Source organism: Equus przewalskii, chromosome 9 (assembly GCF_037783145.1).
Source record: "Equus przewalskii isolate Varuska chromosome 9, EquPr2, whole genome shotgun sequence".
Lineage (NCBI taxonomy): Eukaryota > Metazoa > Chordata > Mammalia > Perissodactyla > Equidae > Equus > Equus przewalskii.
This window is the reverse complement of record NC_091839.1, coordinates 27,225,673-27,249,588: the sequence shown is the minus strand read 5'-3', so window position 1 is coordinate 27,249,588 and position 23,916 is coordinate 27,225,673. Positions and strand designations below refer to the sequence as shown.

General features: G+C 44.3%; 1 protein-coding gene across 4 annotated transcripts; it reads left to right on the top strand.

Annotated features, from left to right (window-relative positions):
* The first annotated feature begins 447 nt into the window (after positions 1-447).
* On the top strand, positions 448-19,088 carry ZNF329 (zinc finger protein 329). Of its 4 annotated transcripts, XR_011522489.1 has the most exons (5): positions 448-525; positions 2,072-2,228; positions 5,328-5,741; positions 7,700-7,829; positions 16,435-19,088. XR_011522489.1 is itself a non-coding variant. In XM_008531161.2 (2 exons), exon 2 carries the CDS (start codon positions 16,455-16,457, stop codon positions 18,069-18,071), a length of 1,617 nt encoding a protein of 538 aa, XP_008529383.1. In that variant the 5' UTR covers positions 7,696-7,829; positions 16,435-16,454; the 3' UTR covers positions 18,072-19,088. The 4 variants fall into 4 exon arrangements, 1 of the variants encoding a protein (XP_008529383.1); XR_011522490.1 differs by lacking the exons at positions 448-525; positions 2,072-2,228 and having other exon boundaries at positions 5,305-5,741; XR_011522491.1 differs by lacking the exons at positions 448-525; positions 2,072-2,228 and having other exon boundaries at positions 5,699-5,948.
* Positions 19,089-23,916: the final 4,828 nt, after the last annotated feature.

The following is a 23,916-nucleotide window of genomic DNA, read 5'->3' as shown; positions in this document are numbered from 1 at the left end:
TTTATTGTATTAGAAGCAGACCCAGGCAAGAGCACCCAGGCAGCCCAAGCGCGCGGCGGCCGGGGAGAGACCCCCGCAGTCACCTGCCGCCCCCTGCCGGCCGCGTCGGACTCCGCGGGCAGCCGGAGGGCGCGAGTCCCGGCGAGAACCGCACGCGCGTCAGGCTCCTGGCGGCCTTTGCTCGAGTCTGAACACCGCAGTGGCTCTCCCTTTCGCCTGTGGGGTCACTTCAAGCCGGGGGGCCCCGGGATCCCCCTGAGCACCTCAAAAGACCCTCACGTCCGGGACCCGCTGTCATCGCCCCTTGTCGCCGACAGAGGGCGCCGCCGCCGCGGCTAACGCCACCCGCGGGAGGCGCTGGAGCCCCCGCGCCGCGAGGCCTTCTGGGAGATGTAGGCGGCGGGGAGTACGCCTGCGCAGGGAAGCCCGGAGCGGATGCGCATGCACAGTGGCGCGGCGGGCGTCTGCCATTGCGGGTGGGAGCCGCGAAGAGCAGGGTGCGGGCCCGGCTGCTGGGTGATGAAGGTGCGCCGGAGCGTTCGGCCAGGGCGGCGGCGGCGGTGCAGCCGGGAGAGCCGTGGCGGGGCGTGGGCGGCTGGCAGTGAGTGGAGGTGGTCCCCCAGGCCCCGGCTTTTGGGCGGGCACTCGCTTCCGGGCCGACCGCACGTCCTCGCAAGACTCCGCCGGTCGGTGGCTGCCGCCCTCTGGCTCTCTTTCTGTGCAGGCCTCTCTTCCCACGCACTGCGCACCCGCCCCAAGGAATGGCCCAAGTCCTGTCCACTCTCAGGAGCCAGCTCAGCTCCAGAAACTCCTCGGGATCCAGGCTAAGGGGCGAGTTCTGAACCCACGTCCTTCGCGATGTCCAGTGGTGGGCAGGGACAGGGGTCTCACAAGAAAAGGCGGACTCCAGTGACCCCGCTCACGAAACCCTGCCCTGACCGCAAGAAGGCTCCTTGGAATCCTGATTCTTCCCTCCGGGAGTAGCTCCCCTGTACACAGCTGTAGGGGCATCTTGATATGCATTTCTGGTTGGGACTGTGCCTACGAGTGGAATCGCTGGGTGACAGGTCGTCCTGTTGTTGAGCTTCAGTAAATGCTGCCAAACAGTTTTCCAAAGTGCTTACTCTACTTTGTTCTCCTACAAGTAGTATGTGAGAGTTCCACTTGCTCTACATTCTTGCCAATACAAAGGTGGTATGAATCCTTTCAATTTTAGCCGTTCTGGTAGGTGCGAAGTGGTATGTCATCGGTTTTTTTTAAAAAAATAGCATTATTGAGGTATAATTTATGAATAATAAAATGCACCCATTTTAAGCAAACAGGTAAATGTGTTTTGACAAATGTATACAGTTCTATAACCAGCAACATATCCAAGATAGAGAACACTTCCATCACCCTAAAGTTTCCTGTGGCCTTTTGTAGTTGACTCACTGCTCCCACTCAAGACCCTTTCAACCCTGATCTGCTTTCTGTCATTATGGTTTTGTCTTTTCTGAAGTTTCATACAGTTTCTGGTGCTGGTCCAGCTGGTGTAAGCTAATTACAGCCTATCTTTCCCTCTCACTACAACTGAAATCTCCAGATAGAATATAAAACCAGCTACTTACGGACTCTGAAAAGTAAACAATAGCAGGCAGATTGGGAACTGAAGCCAAAACTTGAATAGTTATCTGTGTGTAATAGAGGTGTCCTTTGTGTTTTTTTCCTCCCTGATTTTTCTCTGAGTTTTCACATAAGAGCAGGTGAAATTCTGGCACTGTACCATAGGCACAGACAGCAAAACTCCAGAAAACCCCCTATTTCTAGTCAGAGGACCAGAAAAAGAAGCCTTAGTTGAACAAACAGTTTCACGGAATCCTATTCTTTTCTTGCTCTTTTCACCCACCACTTTTCCTGGAAGGCATACCCCGTTGCGTGGAATTGCACAATAGCACAAGGGGCTAAAACTTTGAGAGAAACCTGTCTCTCTGGCTAGAGAATCCAGGAAAATGGACTGCTGTTGTCCGAAGACTGTGGGGAAAATCTCAGTTAATTTTTTGCTTTGTTTTTCTCTCACTGCTACACCCCAAAGGTGGCTCCAGTGGCACAGAACTGAATTCTGAAAGAAACTCATTTTTTTGGCCAGAGAAATTAGGGAAAAAAGCTGCTGGCTGCCAAAAAATGTGGGGGAAATCCTGGTGAGGAAAGAGCTAAAGAAGAGGATCCTCAAATTCCATGTATAAACTGAGGTAAGTCCTATGGGACAATACCAAAAGCTCTAAAATTTGTGCCATGAAAGCATCAGGAGAGGAGAAAGAGATTTGTGTAGAAAAAAATACTTGAAGAAATAATGGCTACAAAGTCTCCCAATTTGGTAAAAGACATTAATTTACAAAATCAGGAAGCTCAGTCGTCCTCAACAGAAAACCATGCCCAGACAAATCATAGTCTGCTAAGAACCACCCCCAGCTTCCCACCAGGAAAAAACAAAAAATTATTGAAAGCAACCAGGAAAAGGAAAAAGAAACATTTTATATAAGGGAACAATAATTCAAGTGATAGTGGATTTCAAGTTAGAAACCACAGAAGCTACAAGAGAGTGAGAAAACATCTTTAAAGTGCTGAAAGAAAAGAAACAAGTCAAATGAAAGTTCCATATCTAGCAAAAATATCCTTCAGGAATGAAGCAAAAGAAAGGCATTCACAGGGGCCCAGCCTGGTGGCGCAGCAGTCAAGTTCGCATGTTCCGCTTCTGGGCGGCCTGAGGTTTGCTGGTTCAGATCCAGGGTGCGGACATGGCACTGCTTGGCACGCCATGCTGTGGTAGGCATCCCACATGTAAAGTAGAGGAAGATGGGCACGCATGTTAGCTCAGGGCCAGTCTTTCTCTGCAAAAAGAGGAGGATTGGCAGCACTTAGCTCAGGGATAATTTTCCTCAAAAAAAAAAGAAAAAAGAAAGGCATTCACAGATGAAGAAAAAGTAAGAGAATTCATCACCAGCATAACCTGCTCTATAAAGATTCCAGAGGAAGTTCTTCAGGCTGAAGGGAAATGATAGCAGAAGGATCACTGGAATTTCAGGAATGAAGGAAGAGCAACAGAAATAGTAACTGTGGGTAAACACAACAACTCTCTTTCTCATTAAAATATGCACGAATGTTGAAAGCAAAAATTATAACATTGCCTGAGGGTTTTTCAATGTCCATAGATATAATACATATGGGTAAAGGGCTGTATGTGATTGTAAGGCGTCTATATTTTACTTGAAGTGTAAAATATTAACTCTAAGTAGACTATGAAAAGTTAAATACATATATGTTAAATACATATATCATAATCACTAGAGGAAGCATTAAAAATAATACAAAGATATATAGCTAAAATGCTCATAGATAAACTAAGGTGGAAGGCTATGAAATATTCAAATAATTCAGAGAAGGTAGCAAAGGGGAAACAGGAACAAAAATCAGAAGAGACAAACAGGAAACAATAAAATGGTAAGCATAAATTCAACCTTATCAATAATTACATTAAAGTGAATGATCTAAACACACCAATTAAAAAAAAGAAATTGTCACATTGGATAAAAAACAAAAATAAGACCCAACTGTATGGTATCTACAAGAATCTCAGCTTAAATACAATGATACAGGTAGTTTAAAGATAAAAGTGTGAAAAAATATACATGGCAAACACTAATCAAAGGAAAGCTGGAACGGCTATGTTATTATCAAACATAGCAGACTTCAGAGCAGAGAAAATCACCAGGGATAAGGAAGGACATTACACAGTGATAAAAAGTCCAATTCATCAAGAAGACATAATCCTAAATATGTAAGTACCTAACACTAGAGCTCCAAAATAAATGGAGCAAAACTGGTAGAAATAAAAGAGAACTAGATCCATAATTATAGTTGGAGACATTAACATTCCTCTCTATAATTAGTAGAACAAGTAGACAATCAATAAAGTTATAGAAGACTTGAACAACATTATCAACCAACTTCACTAATTTGTGATTTGCCACATCATAAACAACATTTCTGGCCCCCCAATTCTTTTCCTATACTCTTTTTACAAAAAGTGAATCCCAATACTGTTTAATATATATATATATTTATGCTGAAGAAGATTTGCCCTGAGCTAATATCTGTACCAATCTTCCTCTATTTTGTATGCGGTTTGCTGCCACAGCATGGTCACTGATAAGTGGTGTGTGTCTGCTCCTAGGAACTGAACCCCGGCCACCAAAGAGGAGTGTGCCGAACTTAAGCACTAGGCCGTGGGGCTGGGCCGTAGTATAATTTTTGCTTGCTATATGGTGAACTTGTTTTCATATGAGTACATACAGGACTAGAGCTTTCTTCCTGAATTTTTATTTTAGAAATAATTTAGTCTTAACAGAAAAGTTGCAAAAGTACTAGAGTTCCTGTATACCTTTCACTAGCTTTCCCTAATCTTAACGTTTTATGTAACAATGATATCTTTATTAAAATTAGGAAATTACCATCGGTTCAGTGTTAATGAGTAAACTACAGACTTTATTTGCATTTTATATTTTTCCCCTAATGTCTTTGTTCCAGGATCCCACATTGCATTTATTATCGTGTCTCCTTAGTCTCCTCCAATCTGTGACAGTTCCTCAGTCTTCCCGTCTTTCATGACCTTGACACTTTTGCAGAATACTGCTCAGTTATTTTGTAGAATGTCTCTCAGTTCGGATTTGTCTGGTGTTTTTCATGATTAGATTGAGTGGTGCACTTTTGGCTAGAATTCCACAAAGGTGACGGTTAAGGTGGTGCCTGCCAAGTTTCTCCACTGTATAATTACTGGTTTCCTCTTTATCATTAAAAAATATATTGAGGGAGATTCTTTGAGAATCATCTCTTCACCCTTCACTTCCCCGTTTAGTACCCTGGGCCTCGGAGCCTACCTGGGCTTCTCTGGGGGTCCCACTATCCACCCCCAACTTTAATGCTGGATGGTGGGAGTATGGGTATTTATTATTTTTGTATGTATCCGAATTATTTGTTATTGGAATTATTTTCTTTTATACACACATACATAAAATTGAGAACATTTCTTTTTTTCAAAGCACATTTTCTAACTGCTTATTACTGATTTTTCCATAACACATACATTGATTTGTATTGTTGTCTATCTAAAATCCTTAACTGTCGTATTATTTCAAAAATGCATAGCTTGTTTCGATTTCTAAGTAATTATACTGTCAGAGAATAATGAGGGGTCCTTATCTGAATTTTAATATATTTTTCTAAAAAAATTATGAATTATGATTTAGAATTATTTTGGCACCACTGCAGTAAATAAAAATAATGCTCTACAGTAATAATGGCATCGGATTAAAGCCATGGGAGAAAGTAAATATCCGCGAGTCCATATGGATATCAATAAATAACCGAATAAGTGAATAACCGGGGGGAAGGGCATCTCTCCGCTCGCACCCCCGGCTGACCAGCGCGCCGCCCGGCGGAAGCCGCAGGCTGGGCTGAAAGCCACCCGGACTGGAGGGGAAGAGTCCAGCGGACGAGAGTCGGAACCCCCAGCAGACCCCGCCCCAGGATGAGAGGACTAGACCCGGGGTGCAGCCGTGAGCAGAGGTGAAAGGTCGGGAACGCCCTCCACACCGTGCGCTTCGGGGTGGGGCCGCGGGGCCTCCGGAGACGCGCACATCCGGGTCCTGGCGCGCGCATGCGCACCCGCCCCGAACATGGCCGCCGCCGCCGCCTGCCCCCCTGAGGTGAGTCCCGCCGCGCCCGTCGGCCTTTCGGTGCCTCGGTTTCCCCCACAGGGCGATGTGTGTGTGTTGGGGGGTCCGCCGGGTCCTGGTGGGGCATGAGCGCTGCATCTTTCGGCGTGTTTCGCGCGGTCAGTGGGCGCGTCCGGCTCGGAGGGGCCTTCGCGGGTGAGGACTCCCGGCGGCGGGTGTGGACCCCTCTTCTGGCGGGTGAGGACGCCCCCCTGACCCTTTCTTCACATCGCTGAGGCGTTCTGCGCTCGGACCCAGCCCGTCGTTCCACAGGGGCCGTTTGGCGGCTGGCCGCGTCGTGTCCTGGCGGCTGCGGCGACCGCCGGGTGTGGGAGGGCCGATGTGGGCGTCGCTGGGTCTCGGGCCCAGGTGGCCTCGTCGCGCCCGCGGCCGGTGCCGTTTCCCGCCGCGCCCCGCAAGTGTCAGAGCACCTGTTCTTTTCTCCCTTGGTATCTGCAGACCCGGGTCTTGCTGCAGTCCCAGCGAAGGCCGCGTTTTCCTCCTGCTCAGCGGCCGTTTCGCTTTCCTCTTTGGCTTAGTGGTCCATTTCCTTAGCTCCTCTCCTCCCGTAGTTTATGGTGAAAGTTTTCATAGGGAAAAGTTGTGCGACCTTATACCGACCGGTTAACGTGTGCTGTCCTTGCTGTGTCCGCATATTTTCCTCTGTTCGTCCTTTTAGCCATCCATTAATCTTTTTTGAGATACGTTGAAAGTAGGTTTCGGATATCACAGCGCTTCCCCCTCAAACACCTCACTATGCTTAACATCAGAGCTCAGTATTGCTTTTTAAGTTTTTGAGGCAAAATTGACGTACAGTGAAATGCGCAGAACTTCATTGCATCTCTGGATGAGTTTTGACAAATGCAACCCAAACCTTTATGAAAATTACCGTCACCTCTGAAAGATCCCTTATCCTTTGCCAATTTAAAAAATTTGGTTGTTAGAGACTTGGACTTGTAAAAATATGTTTTTGAGTACCAAGCCTTTGTTTCTTTTTTCCCCTCACAGCAAATAACTTGCCTCCAACCTGAGGTCCTTTCTTTCCATTCCCACCCAACCTTCTTTTTTTGTGAGGAAGATTGTTGCTGAGCTAGCATGTGCCAGTCTTCCTCTATTTTATATGGGATGCAGCCACAACGTGGCTTAATGAGTGCGCTAGGTCTGTGCCTGGTATGGGAACCTGAACCCTAAGCCACCGAAGCAGAGTGGTGAACTTAACCACCACACCACCAGGCCCGCTCCCCCACCCCAACTTTTTATTTTGAAAAGTTTCACATCTATGGAGAAGTCACAGGAATAGTTCATTGAACACTTGTAAATCCATCCAGGTTCTCAAGTTAACACTTTGCCACATTAGCTTTACCTTTCTTTTTTCCCTGCCTCAAACACATGCGCACATGCACACACACACACACACACACACACACACACACACACACACTCCCTCTCTCTCTCTCTCTCTCCCTCTCCCTCTCTCTCTCTCTTTATGTTTTACACACACACACACCAAGAGGATAAAAGGTTTATTACTCACATAATGAGACTGTCTTGGGAGAGCAGGGCAGGCTTCCCAAGGTGATCCAAAAATAGCCTGAGAGAGCAGGAAAAGGAGAGTGACTGGGCTTTTATTGTAATTAGAGAGAGGACCTAGGAGCAGGGTAGCCTTGCATTTGTTGGGGCTGCATGGTTTGAACTTCCTGCCAACAGCAAGGAGAAAGTGCTCAGGCTTCTCCTTAGCTTGTCTAGATGTGGGGTGGAAGGAGAACGGGCAGTAGGTGGTGGTAGTGGGGGCTTGAACACAGTCAGTCGTCAGAAATGGAGTCAGACTCTATCACAACTGGTAGTTAGGTGGGTTACTTTCTCAGGACAGGGCTAATGTTGGTGGCAAATAATTTATTAAAGAATGCATTGTTTGAACAAGTAAAGTAAACGTCATGTGTGGTCCACAGATATGGCGGGAACCATACCCATGGAGTCGAACAGCTGAGGTCTTGCAACCATTGATGTCAACATCCGGGCATCCAGCCTAAGGAGATCCCTCTGAAGGGTCATAGAGACTGGGGATTAAGCCCATCAGAGGTGAGTGCCTCGGAATAGAATTCTACACAAGCTTGGCACATCCGCATAAAACTGTTACTTCTCTCATGAAGTCTTAAGGTACCAGAAATGTGCCAGTTGGGGTCTAGACCAGTGGTTCTGACTCTGACAAACTCAAGATCTGCTTGTTTTTTTCAAACAGCTTTATTGAGATGTAATTCACATATATATAATTCACCCTCTTAAGGTATACAATTCAGTGGTTTTTAGTACATTCATTAGGTTGTGCATCCATCACCAATATCAATTTTAGGATATTTTCGTCATCTCAAAAAAGAAAACCTGTGCCATTAGCAATTACTCCCCATCGTCTTCATTCCTCCCAGCCCTAGGCAATCACAAATCTACTTTCTGTCTTTATGCGTTTCCCTGTTCTAGAAATTTCATATAAATGGCTATGTGGGTATGTAGTCCTTTATTTTGGCTTCTTTCACTCAGCATGATGTTTTCAAGGTTCATCTACATTGTAGTAAGTATCAGTGCGTTAGTTTTTGTGGGTGATATTCCATAAGTTCCATTATATGGAATATTGTATGGTAATTCTCCATTGTAGGGATATACTGCGTTTTGTGTATCCATTCATCACTTAATGGACATTTGAGTTACTTCCACTTTTTGGATATTAAGAATGATACTTTAATAAACATTCTTGTACAAGTTATTTTGTGTGTGTGTGTGTGTGTGTGTGTGTGTGTGTGTGTGTGTGTGGACGTATGTTTTCCTTTCTCTTGGATAACTACCTTGGAGTGGAACTGATTACAGCCATCCTAGTATGTGTGAAGTGGTGTCTCACTGTGGTTTTGATTTGCATTTCCTTGATGGTTAATGATGTTGAGCATCTTTTTATTGTGCTTATTGGCCCGTTTGTATATCTTCTTTGGAGAACTGCCTATGCAGATCCTTTGCCCATTTATTAAATGGGTTAATGATCTTTTTGTTCTTGAGTTATAAGAGTTATTTATTTATTCTGGATACCAGTGCCTTATCAGATACATGATTTGCAAATATTTTATCCTATTCTGTGGGTTGTCTTTTCACTTTCTTAGTGATGTTCTTTGAAGCACAGAAGTTTTAATTTTGATTAGTCCGATTTATCTATTTTTTTCATGACTTGTGCTTTTGATGTTGTATCCAAGTTTCTGAAGATTTATGCCTATGTTTTTCTTTTAAGAATTTTATAGTTTTAGCACTTATATTTAGGCCTTTGATCCATTTTGAGTTAATTTTTGTGTAATGCTCACTCTTTATGATCAATATTTTGCAATGTGCCTTTTACCATCCTGAAAGGAATTTTATGGATAGTGTTAAATATCCGTATAATTAAAAAAATTCTAAAGTCCTATGTGCATGTAAAGAATCAATAAGAGGAAAGGCATTTATATTAAAAAATACATATATTTCTATATTTAAGTGCTTGGGCACAGCTACCCTAGAAGATGTAGGAAGCAGCCCAGTGCTAGAGACTGTAAGTTTGGATTAAGAGAAATGAGACAGTCAGAATTCATAGTCTTCAGTGAAATTGAATGAGATGAGGTGTGGGTGGATGCTGCTGGAACAGTGAGTGTTGCGGAAGTGGACCCAGACCAGGTGTATTCAGTAGGAAAAGAAGAAAGACGGTACCTTGTTGGAGGCAGGTTCTAAGTACTTAGGCAGTTAAGCAACCCAGGCTGTCTGGATGAGCTGGGTCTTATCCACATGCTAAGGATCATTCACCCCCTGTGTTATGACTGCAACAGCATCAGGACAATTTATCACAGAAAACTGTTCTCCAGACCTGAAGTCCCAGCAGGTGCTGGGGCAGCATTCAGTGTGTAGCAAGCCGTGGAGACCACCTTCTTCGATGACCATGGGGAAGAGAAGGACAGGCTGGGGAAAATTAGTAAACATGGGGCTTCAGAGAAGTGGAGTGGTGGACATTTGAGGACAGGGTCAGATGAAGAGTAGGGGAAAAACAGGAAACCCCCAAAATAAATGAACAGTATCGAGATGAATTTTTTACAGCATAATTTTGTATCATGGTATTGCTAAAAATAGTAATATACAAATATGTATGAGGGCAATAATATGAGACATTTTTAAAACAACCTTAATTAATGAAATTCAGTGCGATTCCTGCATTAAATGCCCTAATGTAATGCTATTTCCCCAAAGCCTGTCTGTCCTACTGTCCCCCTATATACTGGTGACCATGTGTTCTTTTTGCAGTAACCTCACTATGGCACTCAGTCCTCATCGACTGAGAGTATAGTTGGGATAGCCAGTTTTTGTCAAGGAGAGAGATGAAGAGTAGGGAATGAGTTCCTGAAGGCGGAGCGATATCTGGATTTCCTTTCAGCCTCCTCCTCCTCAATGAAGGCACCTTTTTCCTAATGTCTTGTAACATATTCTTGTTCTGTTCTCAAGTACCCCAGCTGGATACCTGCAGGGACTTTGATCCACAGGCTGGTCAGGCATCAAGTGGGGCAGTCCCAGGCACACTAGCAAATCTGCATCCCCACCCAAGATGCCAGCAGCTCCCCTGCCTCCATCTCTGTGACAACCTAAAGCCTCACAGATTTCCAGGTGCCCACAGGGCAAGTACTGCCAAGGTCAAGAGCTGCAGTTAAGGCTGAGGCAGACTTCTCCCCTTAAGCGGACATGTCTGTGTGTCTCTGCTTAGCATCACTGGCATAGTTCTTGAAGGTGGAAATTTACTTATTACAGTTTTATTGAGATATAATTTATATACCATATGATTCATCCATTCAAAGTGCACAATCTGGTTTTTAGTGTATTCACAGAGTTGTGCAACCATCACTACGAGGTAATTCCAAAATATTTTTATCGGCCCAAGAAGAAACCTGTACACATTAGCAGTCATTCCCCATTCCCCCTTCTCCAAACCCCTGGCAACCACAAATCGACTTTCATTCTGTATGGAATTGCTGTTCTGGATATTTCATGTAAGTGAGATCGTACACTATGTAGTCTTTTGTGTCTGAGTTCTTTCACTAAGCATAATGTGTTTTTTTTGTTTTTGCTGAGGAAGATTACCCCTGATCTAACATCTGTTGCCAGTCTTCCTCTTTTTGCTTGAGAAACATTGTCCCTGAGCTCACATCTGTGCCAGTCTTCCTCTATTTTGTATGTGGGTCAACGCCACAGCATGGCTGGTGAGTGGTGTAAGTCTGTGCCTGGGATCTGAACCCATGAACCCCAGGCTGCCAAAGCAGAGCATGCCAAACTTAACTACTATGCCACAGGGCTGGCCCCTGAGCATAATGTTTTTGAGGTTCATCTATGTTGTTGAGGCATGTATCAGTCCTTCATTCCTTCTTATGGTGAAGAATATTCCATTGTGTGCATTTCCACATTTTGTTTATCCATTCGTCAGTTGAAGGACATTTATTTAGGTTGTTTTTGCTTTTTGTTTATTATGAATAGTGCTGCTATGAACTCATAATTCATGGACAAGTCTGTGTGTAGACATATGTTTGCATTTTTCTTGAGTAGATACCTGGGAGTGGAATTGCTGGGTCATATAACTCTATGTTTAACTTTTTGAGAAACTGTTAGACTGTTTTCCAAAGCAGCTGCACCCATTTTACGTCCCCACTGACAGTGTGTGAGGGCTCCAGTTTCTCGACATCCTCACACTTGTTATTATCTGTTTTTTGATAGTGGTCACACTGTTGGGTGTGAATGGTATCTCGTGTGGTTTTTAGCATTTCCCTAAATGACTAATGATGTTCATCATCTTTTCATGTGCTTATGGGCCATCTGTATATCTTCTTTGGAGAAATGTCTATTCAGATCCTTTACCTATTTTTAAAATTTGGATTGTCTTATTATTGAGTTGTAAGAGTTTTTTTAATCTTCTATATACAAGTCTTTTATCAGATGTATGCTGTCTAAATATTTTCTCCCATTTGGTGGGTTATCTTTTCACTTTCTTAGTGGTGTCTAAGTCTTATTTCAATAAAGAAAGTATCTGTTATTGGTAAAATGGACATTCTCTTTCCTCCTTGAGGTCCGATCCTCTCCATACCCCCAGGATAGTCACGATCACAGGTTTGGTAGATGTCTTGCCAGGACATTTTAATATTTTTGCTTCCAGAATATTTGGTGTCTAAGAAATTTCCCTAATGGTATCATCCTGTATATGTCTGACTTATCTCATTTCTCTTAAGTGCACACATGCATCCTTCTCCTACAGACCTGTAGGGATGTGCTCTCCAACTCTCGTTTTCACAGGACAACCGCAGGCCACGCAGGCCCCAGTCTATTCAGAAGGCCCACTATGGGAAACGTGGTATGGTGACAGGGCAGCTTCAAGAGGGTTTTTCACTAGGAGTGTCCAGGAGTGACAACCCAGGGCATGGTCCTGACCAGCTGGCCCCTCCCATGACTACTGAATGCTGTGGACTTAGCAGGCATCTGGGGTCTTGGTCTTGGCTTCAAAGTGAACAATTCTGATGTTTCCTCATTATCTGTGATGTTTACCTTAATTCCCTGTGTTCTTAGTTGTTAAGGATTTTCGTCATGAGTTGGAGCTTTCCTTAAAGTGCTTTCTGAATTTATTGACATAGAGTAAAAGGGTGTGCTACTTTAATCTGAGAGTGTTTTAATCATGAGTCTGGGATTTCCTCAGATTACTGTCTGAATTTATTGAGATAGAGTGTAGGGGGCTGTCTTTTACTTTTATCTGAAAATATAAGGAATTGTATCAATAGATGTTCTAATGTTTTGCAGTCCTTGCATTCCTAAGATAAATCCAACGTTGCCATTTTGGTAACTTTTTACTGTTTCTTTGTTAAATCCTCTTTTCATGATTAATAGCACTTGTGTGTGCCTTGCTCTTTTTTTATGATCACTCTTGCCAAAAGTATGTCTGTGTCATTAGTCTTTTTAAAAAACAGACTTTTGGTGTTTTTCATCTTCATGGCTGTTTGTTTTCAGTTTATGTGACTTTTGCTCTTACCTTTATTACCACCTTGCTTCTAGCTCCTGTTGGCTTACTCCATGGTTCTTTCCCATAAGTCTTAAGTTGAACAGTGAGCTCACTAACTTTCACTCTTCTTTTTTTAATATGAGCATTAAAGACCAGCATCTTCCACCAAGAGCTATGTTAGCTGCATCCTCATTTGTTACATTTTCAGATGTACCACTTCCATCATTGTTCAGTTCTAGGTGTTTTCTAATTTCTGTCAAGATTTCTCTTTGATCTGTGAATTACTGAGAGATAGATTTTCATTTTTCCAGATAAATAGTTTTACTTATTGTTTTTCTTGTATTTGATTTTCTTTCTGTTCCCAGTTTTTGACTTTAACGACACTTATAGTCCAGAGGCTGTGGTCTGTGTTGTGCTGTGGTCTGGCCTTTGTTGAACTTGTTCTTTGCCCTGGTTTATGACCAGTGTTAGCAAATGCTCTACTTGTGCTTGGAAAGCATTTGGCTCTTAGTGTTGGTATGTGGCTCTCCATCCAGCTATGTGGTCATGCTGGCTAATTACGTTCTCTCCTGCTTAACTGTGTTTAGTTCTGAATTTCCATTTCATTTTTGTTTGTTTGTTTTGTTTTTGTTTTTTCTTTTCTTTTTTTTTGAGGAAGATTAGCCCTGAGCTAACATCTCCTGCCAATCCTCCTCTTTTTGCTGAGGAAGACTGGCCTTGAGCTAACATCCATGCCCATCTTCCTCTGCTTTATATGTGGGATGCCTACCACAGCATGGCTTGCCAAGCGGTGCCATGTCTGCACCGGGTGATCCAAACCGGCGAACCATGGGCTGCCGAAGCGAACATGCGAACTGCTACACCACCAGGCTGGCCCCTGAATTTCCGTTTCTCAAAGAGGTTCATTAAAACCTCCCAGGATGGTTGGATTTGCTGATTTTGACTTGCAGTCCTGGCTGACATTGCTCTGTGTTTTGGGGTATGCTGTTAATGTAGACATCTTTGCCATTGTTTTATCGACCTGTTATGGTACTTGAAGTTTATCGTTGGTTAGCAAAGAGCCATAAAATGTTTGTTTGGTTAGTGTTTGTCTGTTCCAAACTTTCGCTTTTGTCTTCCGTGTCCTTTTGCTTTAGGTGTGTCTGTCACAAACTCATTTTTAATGCCATTTGACACAGTGTCTTTATCTGGCCCATCAAGGCCATTTACACTTATTGTTATTGGTGACATCCTATTTCATACTTTCTATTAACCTGTCCATTCTGTGCTTTCCCCCCTTACCACTGTCTTCTGGGTTGATCTAGTTTTCTTTTCTTTGTTATTCTTCCCTTCTATAATGAAATTTTTCCATCTCAGCACTATTGACATTTGGGGCTGGATTATTCTATGTTGTGAGGGGCTGTCCTGTGTATTGAGGGGTGTCTAGCAGCATCCCTGGCCTCTACCCTCTAGATGCCAGTAGCATCTGCCCCCCAGACATGACAACGAAAAACATCTCCAGACATTGCCAAGGGTCCTTTGAGGGTAAAACCATCCCTGATTGGAAACTACTACTCTGTGGGTTTGAAAGTTTTACGTGATTTTTGTGCTTTGATTCTTGACTTGACCAGGTCTGACATGAATCATGAACAATATAGGGATGTCAGGACACTTAATTTTTTTGCCCCTTCCCATCTCACAGGCCACTGCCTTCTAGTTTTTAGTCCATCCTGTTGTTAACCCCCTGTCATTGTCATTGCTGCATTTTATATGGTCACTGCTGGATTTGATTTAAATACACATGCTTCATTTCTGGATTTTTCCCAGAACAACCTTTTCTAATTCTTTTAGCTAGCGTCCTTGGAGATAAACTCTGCTTTTGCTTTTCTGAAGCTGTCTTTATCTTGCTGTCACTCTTGAACGAGAGTGTATCTGACAGTTTTTCCCTCAGCATTTTGAAAGTCACCTTCCATTACCTTCAGGTTTCTGTTTTTGCTATCACGTGGCCATCACCATGCTTTTCATTCCTTCACCAGTGGCCTGTCTGCTCCCTGCTGGCCTATGAGACCATCTCCTTAGGTATAGATTGCTGTCTGTCTGTGCTTGTGACTCATGCTTTCTGAATCTGAGATGCCTACAAGTGGAATTGCTGGGTGGTGGAATGTCCCCATTTTATGTTTTGATGGCTGCTGCCAAGTTACTCTGCAGAGTGGACTGACCACCTTACATGCTTGCCAACTGTCTTCCTGCGTGACCTACCCAATTTTTATATTGTCATATCTCATTTTATTTTTATGAAAATATGAAATGGCATATTTTGTGTTCTTAAACTTGTAGTTTGTAATTGCCTGAACGATAATGAGAATGAGCAGATATTCATGTTTTCCGGACATTTCTATTTTCTTTGTGTGAAGTGCCTCTTTGTGTCTTTCAGTCATTTTTTTCTTTTTTTTTCCCTCCCCAAAGCCCCAGTTGTAAGTCGTTCTAGTTCTTCTGTGTGAGCTGCTGCCACAGCATGGCTACTGACAGACAGGTGGTCTGGTTCCATGACCGGGAAGTGGACCTGGGCCACTGAAGCAGTGTGCACCGAACTTTAACCACTAGACCATCAGGGCTGGCTCCCCATTTTTTTCTTTTTTGTGCTGTTCTATAAGAATTCTTTATAGATCTCAGCCATTATTCCTTTGTCTCTGTCTCTTTTATGTTTTATAATATTTTCTCTCCAGCTGCCACTTGTGTTTTGACTCTTATTGTGTCTTTAGTTGTATGGAAGTTTTTAATGTTGATATCAAAGTTGTTAGTCTTTGTCTGTATGGTTTTTGCTTGTTAAGCCTTGTTGATCAAGGACTGCCCCATTCGTGGAGGTATCCTACATAATTTAAACTTTGGTTTTATGTTGAGGTTTTATGGGATAAAGTATCTATCTGGAATTTTTAAAAAATATTTTTTCTGAGGTAAGGATCTAATTTCATTTTACCTGAAAATAATATGGAGAGCTAGTTTTCTTGATATCATGAAGTCAAAGGGGTGGGAAGGTGGTTAGAGGAAGATTGATAATGGTGAAGACACTGGCAACCAGTTACAGAACTCTGTCCATTCCCCAGCTCAGAGCCAGCCTCAGATGTGATCTAATTCTCATAATAACTCTGTAAGGTGGTCATCAGTATATCTAGAACTTTCAAGTTACTGAGCCTGTGCTGCATCCCTTCCATGAAGGCAGAACTCTGACCACAAAGCTGGTGTGAGAACTCCTTCAGTGCTGTTGTAAGCACATTGTGAAGTTAAGCCTTTGAAAATGTGTACTGATTGTTGGTATGAGCAATGGGTCAAGCACACAGTGGCTGAGCACGCAGTGGCTCAGATGGTGTTCCAGTGTGAGCACTGACACTGGTCTCAGGTCTCCCACGTCTCAGGCTAATCCTTTTGGTGATATTTGCCCCCAGTACCATTCTTCCTGCCTGTTCTCTGGGAGGATGAAAATGCCATGTGGCTGTCTTTGAACCTGTTCTTGGCTCCATCTCTTGGCTCTCACTTTATCTCCCCCTTGTACAGATGTGAATTTGAAAATGAAAGCAAGTAGAAATGACACCCACATGCCTGGCCTGCATCCTTTTTCATTCCTCTTCCAGGTATAGCTTCATGTACTTAAGTCTGTATTTTTCATTCTTTACTTTTCAGCCTGGGACACGAGATTGAAGATGACAGCTCAGAAAATTCCTGAGGAAGAACAATCCTGTGGCATGGAAATGGAAGGATTTACGAGAGAGGGTTCCTGTTTCTCCATTCTAGGTGACAATTGGGACTGCAGGAACCAGGACGGACATGTGAGGCAATCAACTTCAAGTCAGGAGAAACTAGGGGCTCAGGAAGCAATTTGTGAATATCCTGGATTTGGGGAGCATTTGAGTACAAGCTCAGATGTTCCACCTTCTCAGAGAGTTCCTGCAACAAATGGTTTCCATATACCTGACTCAGATGTTAAGAGTTTTGTTTGTGACCCAGCTTTACACAGTTGTCAGAAAAGTTATATAGCTAAGAGAACTGGTGACAATGATGCCTGTGGAAAAGCCTTCAACCATTCCGTGGACATTAGTCAATTTGGAAGAAGTCAAATAAGAGAGAAACCTTATAAATACCCTGAAAGTGTTAAATCTTTCAACCATTTTACCCCTCTTGGTGAACAAAAAGTAATGAAAAGAGGGAAGAAGCTGTATGAAGGTAAGGTCTTTGGAGACATCTTTACGCTGAGTTCATCTCTGAATGAAAACAGGAGGAGTCACCCTGGAGAGAAACTATACAAGTGCACTGAATGTGGCAAGTGCTTCAAACGGAACTCCTCTCTTGTCTTACATCACCGAACTCACACTGGAGAGAGACCTTATACCTGTAACGAGTGTGGAAAATCCTTCTCCAAGAACTACAACCTAATTGTGCATCAGAGAATCCATACAGGAGAGAAGCCCTATAAATGCAGTAAATGTGGGAAAGCCTTCAGTGATGGGTCAGCTCTGACACAACACCAGAGAATTCACACTGGGGAGAAGCCTTATGAATGTCTAGACTGTGGAAAAACCTTCAACCGAAATTCATCCTTGATTTTGCATCAAAGGACTCATACAGGGGAAAAACCTTATAGATGTAATGAGTGTGGGAAACCTTTCACCGACATCTCCCACCTCACTGTGCATCTGAGAATCCATACTGGGGAGAAGCCCTATGAATGTAGCAAATGCGGAAAGGCTTTCCGGGATGGCTCTTATCTCACCCAGCACGAGAGGACTCACACTGGAGAGAAGCCCTTTGAATGTGTGGAGTGCGGGAAATCCTTCAACCGTAACTCTCACCTGATTGTGCATCAGAAAATCCATTCTGGGGAGAAACCCTACGAATGTAAAGAGTGTGGGAAAACTTTCATCGAGAGCGCTTACCTCATCAGGCACCAGAGAATTCACACTGGCGAGAAGCCCTATGGCTGTGACCAGTGTCAGAAACTTTTCAGGAACATTGCCGGCCTCATCCGGCACCAGAGGACTCATACTGGTGAGAAGCCCTATGAGTGTAATCAGTGTGGAAAAGCTTTCAGGGACAGCTCCTGTCTGACCAAGCACCAGAGAATCCACACTAAGGAGACCCCATACCAATGTCCAGAATGTGGAAAGTCTTTCAAGCAGAACTCTCACCTGGCAGTACATCAGAGACTCCATAGCAGGGAGGGTCCCAGCCAGTGTCCTCAGTGTGGGAAATCGTTCAGAAGGGGCTCCTCCCTCCTCCGACATCAAAGAGCACACCCTGGAGAGCAACCCATGGAAGCATAATGAATGTGGGCCACCCTCATCTCCTGACTTGCTCTCAAAAATTCTGTGAAGGAGGAATGTCTTCAGGGGTGACTTTTTCATGTCAATAGAAAAGAATTCTTTAAGCTCTCCAATGAACTGATGAATGTGAGATGTTCCTTAGCTGTACTATTAAGTCTATACATTAGGGAAGTCCTGGAGAGAATATAGGATGGTGATAAATACGGAAATGGCTTCAGCCTGTCCCAAATGTGATAGTGCACACACTGGAATAAAGCCTGTGAATGTCAAGAATATACTTCCCTGGGGATACCTACCCACTCCTGCATCAGAATGCTTAACTGGACAGAACCTGTGAGTGTGTTCAGTGAGTAATCAGGATGAGGAATTCTTTAATAATGAGTCTGCCTTATCGTGCAAAAGCAGGCTCTTACTAGAATCAAGTGGAATCAGTGAGAGAAGCTTCCAGCAGCAGCTCTTACTGTCTTTTCTGTATCAGTAAAGACATCCTGGTGAGAGACCCCACATGACACTCCACCCCACAGCAACCACAGAATGATAGTGAGATTTTGCTGTTTGAACGTATTTCCATGTTACAGTCCTGCCAGATGCTGAGGACTCCTTTTGGGAGGCAGAGCTTCAGGAGGAAGTTGCTTGTGAATGAACAGTGACATCATCCCTCTTAAGAAAAGACTGAAGCAGTCTTGTACTAGGACGGAAAGGTCTGCTGCTGAGAATGTGATGGCATTGCTCTAGTTGTTGAAAGGAAAACATACTGAGTTGTTATGTTTACATTATCACTCCCATTGTTGTTCATTTAGGACACTTCTGATTTGTTCCATGTAGCCATCCTGAACCATAAATGTAAAGGTTTTGTTGCCATATTGGAAATGCTTGTAATAGGGCAGGTGACAAAAAAAGGCAGAACATAGAAGATTTGCTGTTATTACAGCTATGTAAAGATATGTGCACATATAGATGTAGACTGAAAGTTGATCATGGAGAAATAAACTTATGGTTTTATTAGGGGACTGCAAATGTGAGTGATTTTTTTTCTCTATTACAAATCATACATTGTTGCTATAGTAATTTAATAAGGAATAAAAAAGTGAGGCCAAAAGGAGGTGAATTTTGGGTTTCTTGGACCTTTTTTACTGGAAGGGGCTAGACCAGGGTCACGGGGCAGCTGTAAGCATGGATGAGGGGCATCCAGGCAGGAGCTTCTCTGGAATCAGGGCACCCCACAGCACAGGGTGTAAAAATAGTTTCCTTCTTTGGGATTTGGATTATGAGGGAGTGTTAGTGTGGAGGAGAGGGTGGGTCTCAGGGAAGGGGGAGTAGGAGGCTACAGAGAGGTCTGGGATGACCTGGGGATGACCCTCCTGAGGCAGCGCAGTGCTGCCCAAGTGAACCGTGTAAGCTGGTTAACATGGCCTCAAAACCCTGGGGTGGCTCCCCTTGGAGTTTTGACTTGCTCCTGTGGGGAAGGAGTCTGAGTGAAGGCTGCTGAGCTACGAGATAATACATTTGTGTTAAGGTGCTAGATAGTGGTAATTTATTACAGCAACAATAGAAAATTAACACAAGTGTTAAAGAAGATTTTCGCCTGCCCTTTCCCTCTCTCTTCTGGTCCACCCTGCATTCTCTTGGCCTGCTCCTGCCTGAGACTCGAGCAGGGCCACTGCCAGTCCACACCTTGTTTTCATGCAGAGGAGGAAGAAGGTCCCCTTGGGGCAGTGCAAAAGGAAACCTCTCCACTTGCAGCAGCCCTGGCTAAAACTGGGTGCTGAGCTTCATCTACACCAGGGCTGACAGCTGAAGCTGGGAGAGGCTGATGGACCATCAGAGACCTTGTGCATCGCTGCCTGACTTACGGCCGGTTGGTTTTAACCTTTCATGTCCAGACCCAGGCCCTCCTCTGTCCTCTCACTGGCTGGGTTGCAATACTTCACTAATACGACAATCAGGAACTCCCTTGGTAGTCTGAATGATGGCCTCCCAAATACGTCTACATCCTAATCCCTGGAACCTTTGATTGTTACTTTATATGGCAGAGGGACTTCAAAGGAGTAGTTAAGTTAAAGATCTCGAGATGGGGAGCTTATCCTGTGTTATCTGGTGGCTCCAGTGTCATCCCAAGGGTCCTTATAAGAGGGAAGCAGGAGGGTCAGAGTCAGAGAAGAAGAGATTGATATTGAACCTGATGATGTGAGTTCACTCACCCATGGCAAAGCAAGCCAATCTCTGACAGTGTAGTGGAAGAAAGTAGGACTTTATTATTGCACAGTGCTGAGCAAAAAGAAAGGGCAGCTAACGTTGAAATCCCAAACTCCCCGAAAAGCTAAAAGGGAGGGTTTTTATTTGGAGTTTTAAGTAGGGGAGGGGGAGCATATGGCCTTGTTGGTCGGAGCTTTCCCACCAGCCTGTCTTTGGCCTTGAGATGACTTGCAGAGAAGAGGGAGCCTGTGACCTTGCTGGTCAGCAGCTTTCCCACCAGCATGTGGCTTGGCGGGGAGGAGGAGGGGGAGATAACAAATCCAGGTGCTTGTCCTTGGCTGTGTCTGTCTCCATGGAGGACAGTGGATTCTGGAGCCAGGAAGCCAGGGAGTAAGCAGGGAATGAGTGCTTTTGTTTTAACCCCATATATGCTGGATTTAATGTGGGGAAACTCGTAGCAGGGCCAGTATCAATGTGATGATGGAACCAGAAGTTAGACTGATGCATTTTCAAGATTCAGAGGTGCCACAAGCCAAGAAATGGGGGCAGCTTCTAGAAGCTAGAAGAGGCAAGGAGACATTCCCCCTTAGAGACTCTGGAAGGAATCAGCCCTGCCAACACCATGATTGTTAGCCCAGTGAAAGTGATTTTGGTCTAAAGCCCTCCAGAACTGTAAGAGGATAAACGTGTGCAGTTTTAGGACACAAAGTTTTTGGTAATTTGTTACAACAGCTACCTTTTTAGTTCTTTTAGATCTTTAACCTTCCCTGCTCCTGCTCAGTGAAGTGCTCAGTGTGTGTTCCCTTGCCTTGCAAGTTATTAAACCCAGCTTGAAAGAACAAAGGACTGGGCCGGCCTGGTGGTGTAGTGGTTAAGTTTGCATGCTCCGCTTTGGTGTCCCATGGGTCACCAGTTTAGATCCTGGGTACGGACTTACACACTGCTCGTCAAGCCATGCTGTGATGGTGTCCCACATACAAAATAGAGGAATATTGGCACAGATGTTAGCTCAGGGCCAATCTTCCTCACCAAAAATTTTTTTTTAAATGTTAAAAAAAAAAAAGAACCTCTGGTGGTCTCTGTCTACTTTGAGAGTAGGCACAGTGTGCTCAGCCAGGTGCCCTTTGGGTGTCTACACAACCCTGAATTCTAGAACTAGACTAGAGTTAAGTCTATTAACCAACAGCCATTAGTGAAAAGAAGTCTCAGAAAAGCTAAGGAAGAGATGCGCCTTATCTCTATGCCCACCTCCCACCCCGTTGGTTAGCCGAGGGGAAGGCAGCTTTCAGCATCCTAAGAGAAGTCCAGAGCCTAAGAATGTGTGTGGAAGTTCCAGACATGTTCTCTCATCCAATATGGACAGTTGGGATATTCCTAACTGTTGCCACCACGTTCCTAGTTCCTCTTAATTCACATCCATCTTTGCATTCATTAATGCATAACATCTCAAAGAAAAGAAAGTGGGCCTGGTGTTTTATAGAGGGAGAAAAAGGAGGGAGTTGTCCATGACTCTTAGGGGACACACGAGGAAGGATGGAGTAATTGAGGAAGAGTAGAGCCCCTCTCTACCTGGGTCTGATCTCAGATCATGTTAGAACAAGGTGGTCTTTTGCATGGTTAGCTGTTCTGGGAACACAGAAGGGTGAGAGAATTTCTCCAGGAACGTTGATCTCAGATAAAGTTCAATATTTTCCGTGTGTCTTAATCCATTCAGGCTGCTATAACAAAATACCACAGATGGGGTGGCTTAAACAACAGACATTTACTTCTCCCAGTTCTGGAGGCTGGGAAGTGCAAGATCAAGGTGCTGGCAGATTTGTGTCTGGTGAGAGCCGCTTCCTGGTGCATAAATGGCCATCTTGCTGTGTCCTCACGTGGTGGATGGACGAGAGAGCTCTCTGGAATCTCTTTTATAAAAGGGCACCAATCCCATTCACAAGGGCTCCACCCTCAGATCTAGTCAGCTCCCAAAGGCCTCACCTTCAAATACGAGCACACTGGGAGTTAGGAGTTCAACGTGAATTTGAGGGCACAAACATTCAGTCCATAACAGTATGTAGGTTTTCATTTTTCTTGGGGGAACACCCAGGAGTGTGATTTCTGGGTCATATGGTAAGTCTATGTTGAACTTTGTAAGAAACCACAAAGTTTTACAAAGTGGTCATACAATTTTGCTTCCCCACCAGCAACAAAGGAGACTTCCTGTTGCTCTGCATCCTTGCCAGCACTTGAAGGTCAACTTTATTTTTATTTTGGTCATTTTGATAGGTGGATAGAGGCTGCGAAAGTAATTTTAAGCTCTCAACAGGCAGTAATTCTGGTGGCATACTTCTATCAGTCACCTTCAGGTAAGTTATGCTGCAGTAACGAATGGCAGCAGGAACCTGGACCCTCACAACACCAAAGCCATGTGTGTTGCAGCTCTGCTGCCGCCTACTCCATTTGCTTTCACCCCCAGGGCCCAGGCTGTTGGAGCAGCCTCTCTACCTGGGGTATTGCTGGCCTCAGCAGAGGGAAAGGAGGACGGGTGGATCCACGCAGAGGCTCTGAACGCTTCTCAGAAGTGCCACCCCACACTTCCACTCACCTCTCACTGCCAGAGCCAGCCCATGACCAAGCCTGAAGTCACGGGGCAGGGATGTGTAACCCTCCCTGGGGGAGAGGCAGCAAGTATTTTCAGCCATAATACAGGTTATCTCAGTTGTCTGTCTTCATAATTTTTCAGCCTGGCAAGAATGTTTTACTCGATAGCCCCTGTCACCTCCCCAGCCCCATCTTCTCCTACCTCCCCCTCTGTCACTCTGTTCCAGGCTCAGTGGCCTCCCTGCTGTTCCTGAAACATACCAGATGTGTTCTCATCTCAGAGCCTCTGCAGTCGCTGTTCCCTTTGTGGAGATCCTGTTCCCTCAATACCTTTGGGCTCACTTCCTGCAGTTCATGACACATCACCTTCTCAGTGAGGCCTTCCCTGACTTCTCTTATTTAGAATTGCAAGTGTCCCTGCCCAGCACACATGCTCCCCATCCTCGTTCTCTGCTTTATGTCTTGCGGAGGCAATGACCACTGTCTGATTGACACGTGGTGTATTGTACTTGTTTATCTCCCCTGCTGGACTGTAAACAGCTTGTGTTTTCTTCTGTATCCCTGGATACAGAATATATCTAAGGATATCTAATATCCTTGGATATTACAGCAGGTGCTCAGTAAACATTCATTGAACTAGAAGAGTTAGATGGATGGGGCCAGCCTCGTGGCACAGTGGTTAACTTTGCACGTTCCACTTTGGCAGCCCAGGGATTGCCGGTTTCGATCCCAGGTGCAGACCTACGCACCGCTCATCAAGCCATGCTGTGGTAGGCATCCCACATATAAAGTAGAGGAAGATGGGCATGGATGTTAGCTCAGGGCCAATCTTCCTCAGCAAAAAGAGGAGGATTGGCGGTAGATAGCTCAGGGCTAATCTTCCTCAAAAATAAGTAAATAAATAAAAGAGTTAGATGGAGGTGAACCATGAGTGAACAGTGAGCAGCCACACCTTGGGTGATTATCTTTATTTTCTGTTTCTAAAGTAATCCTTGCTCACTGAAAGAAAAGAAATATACAGAAAAATAGGAAATTAAGAAATCGCATCCAGAATCTCACCTGTCAC

Excerpts from the sequence above, each read along its gene's own strand:
- ZNF329 (XM_008531161.2), top strand. The coding sequence starts at position 16,455 with ATGACAGCTCAGAAAATTCCTGAGGAAGAACAATCCTGTGGCATGGAA.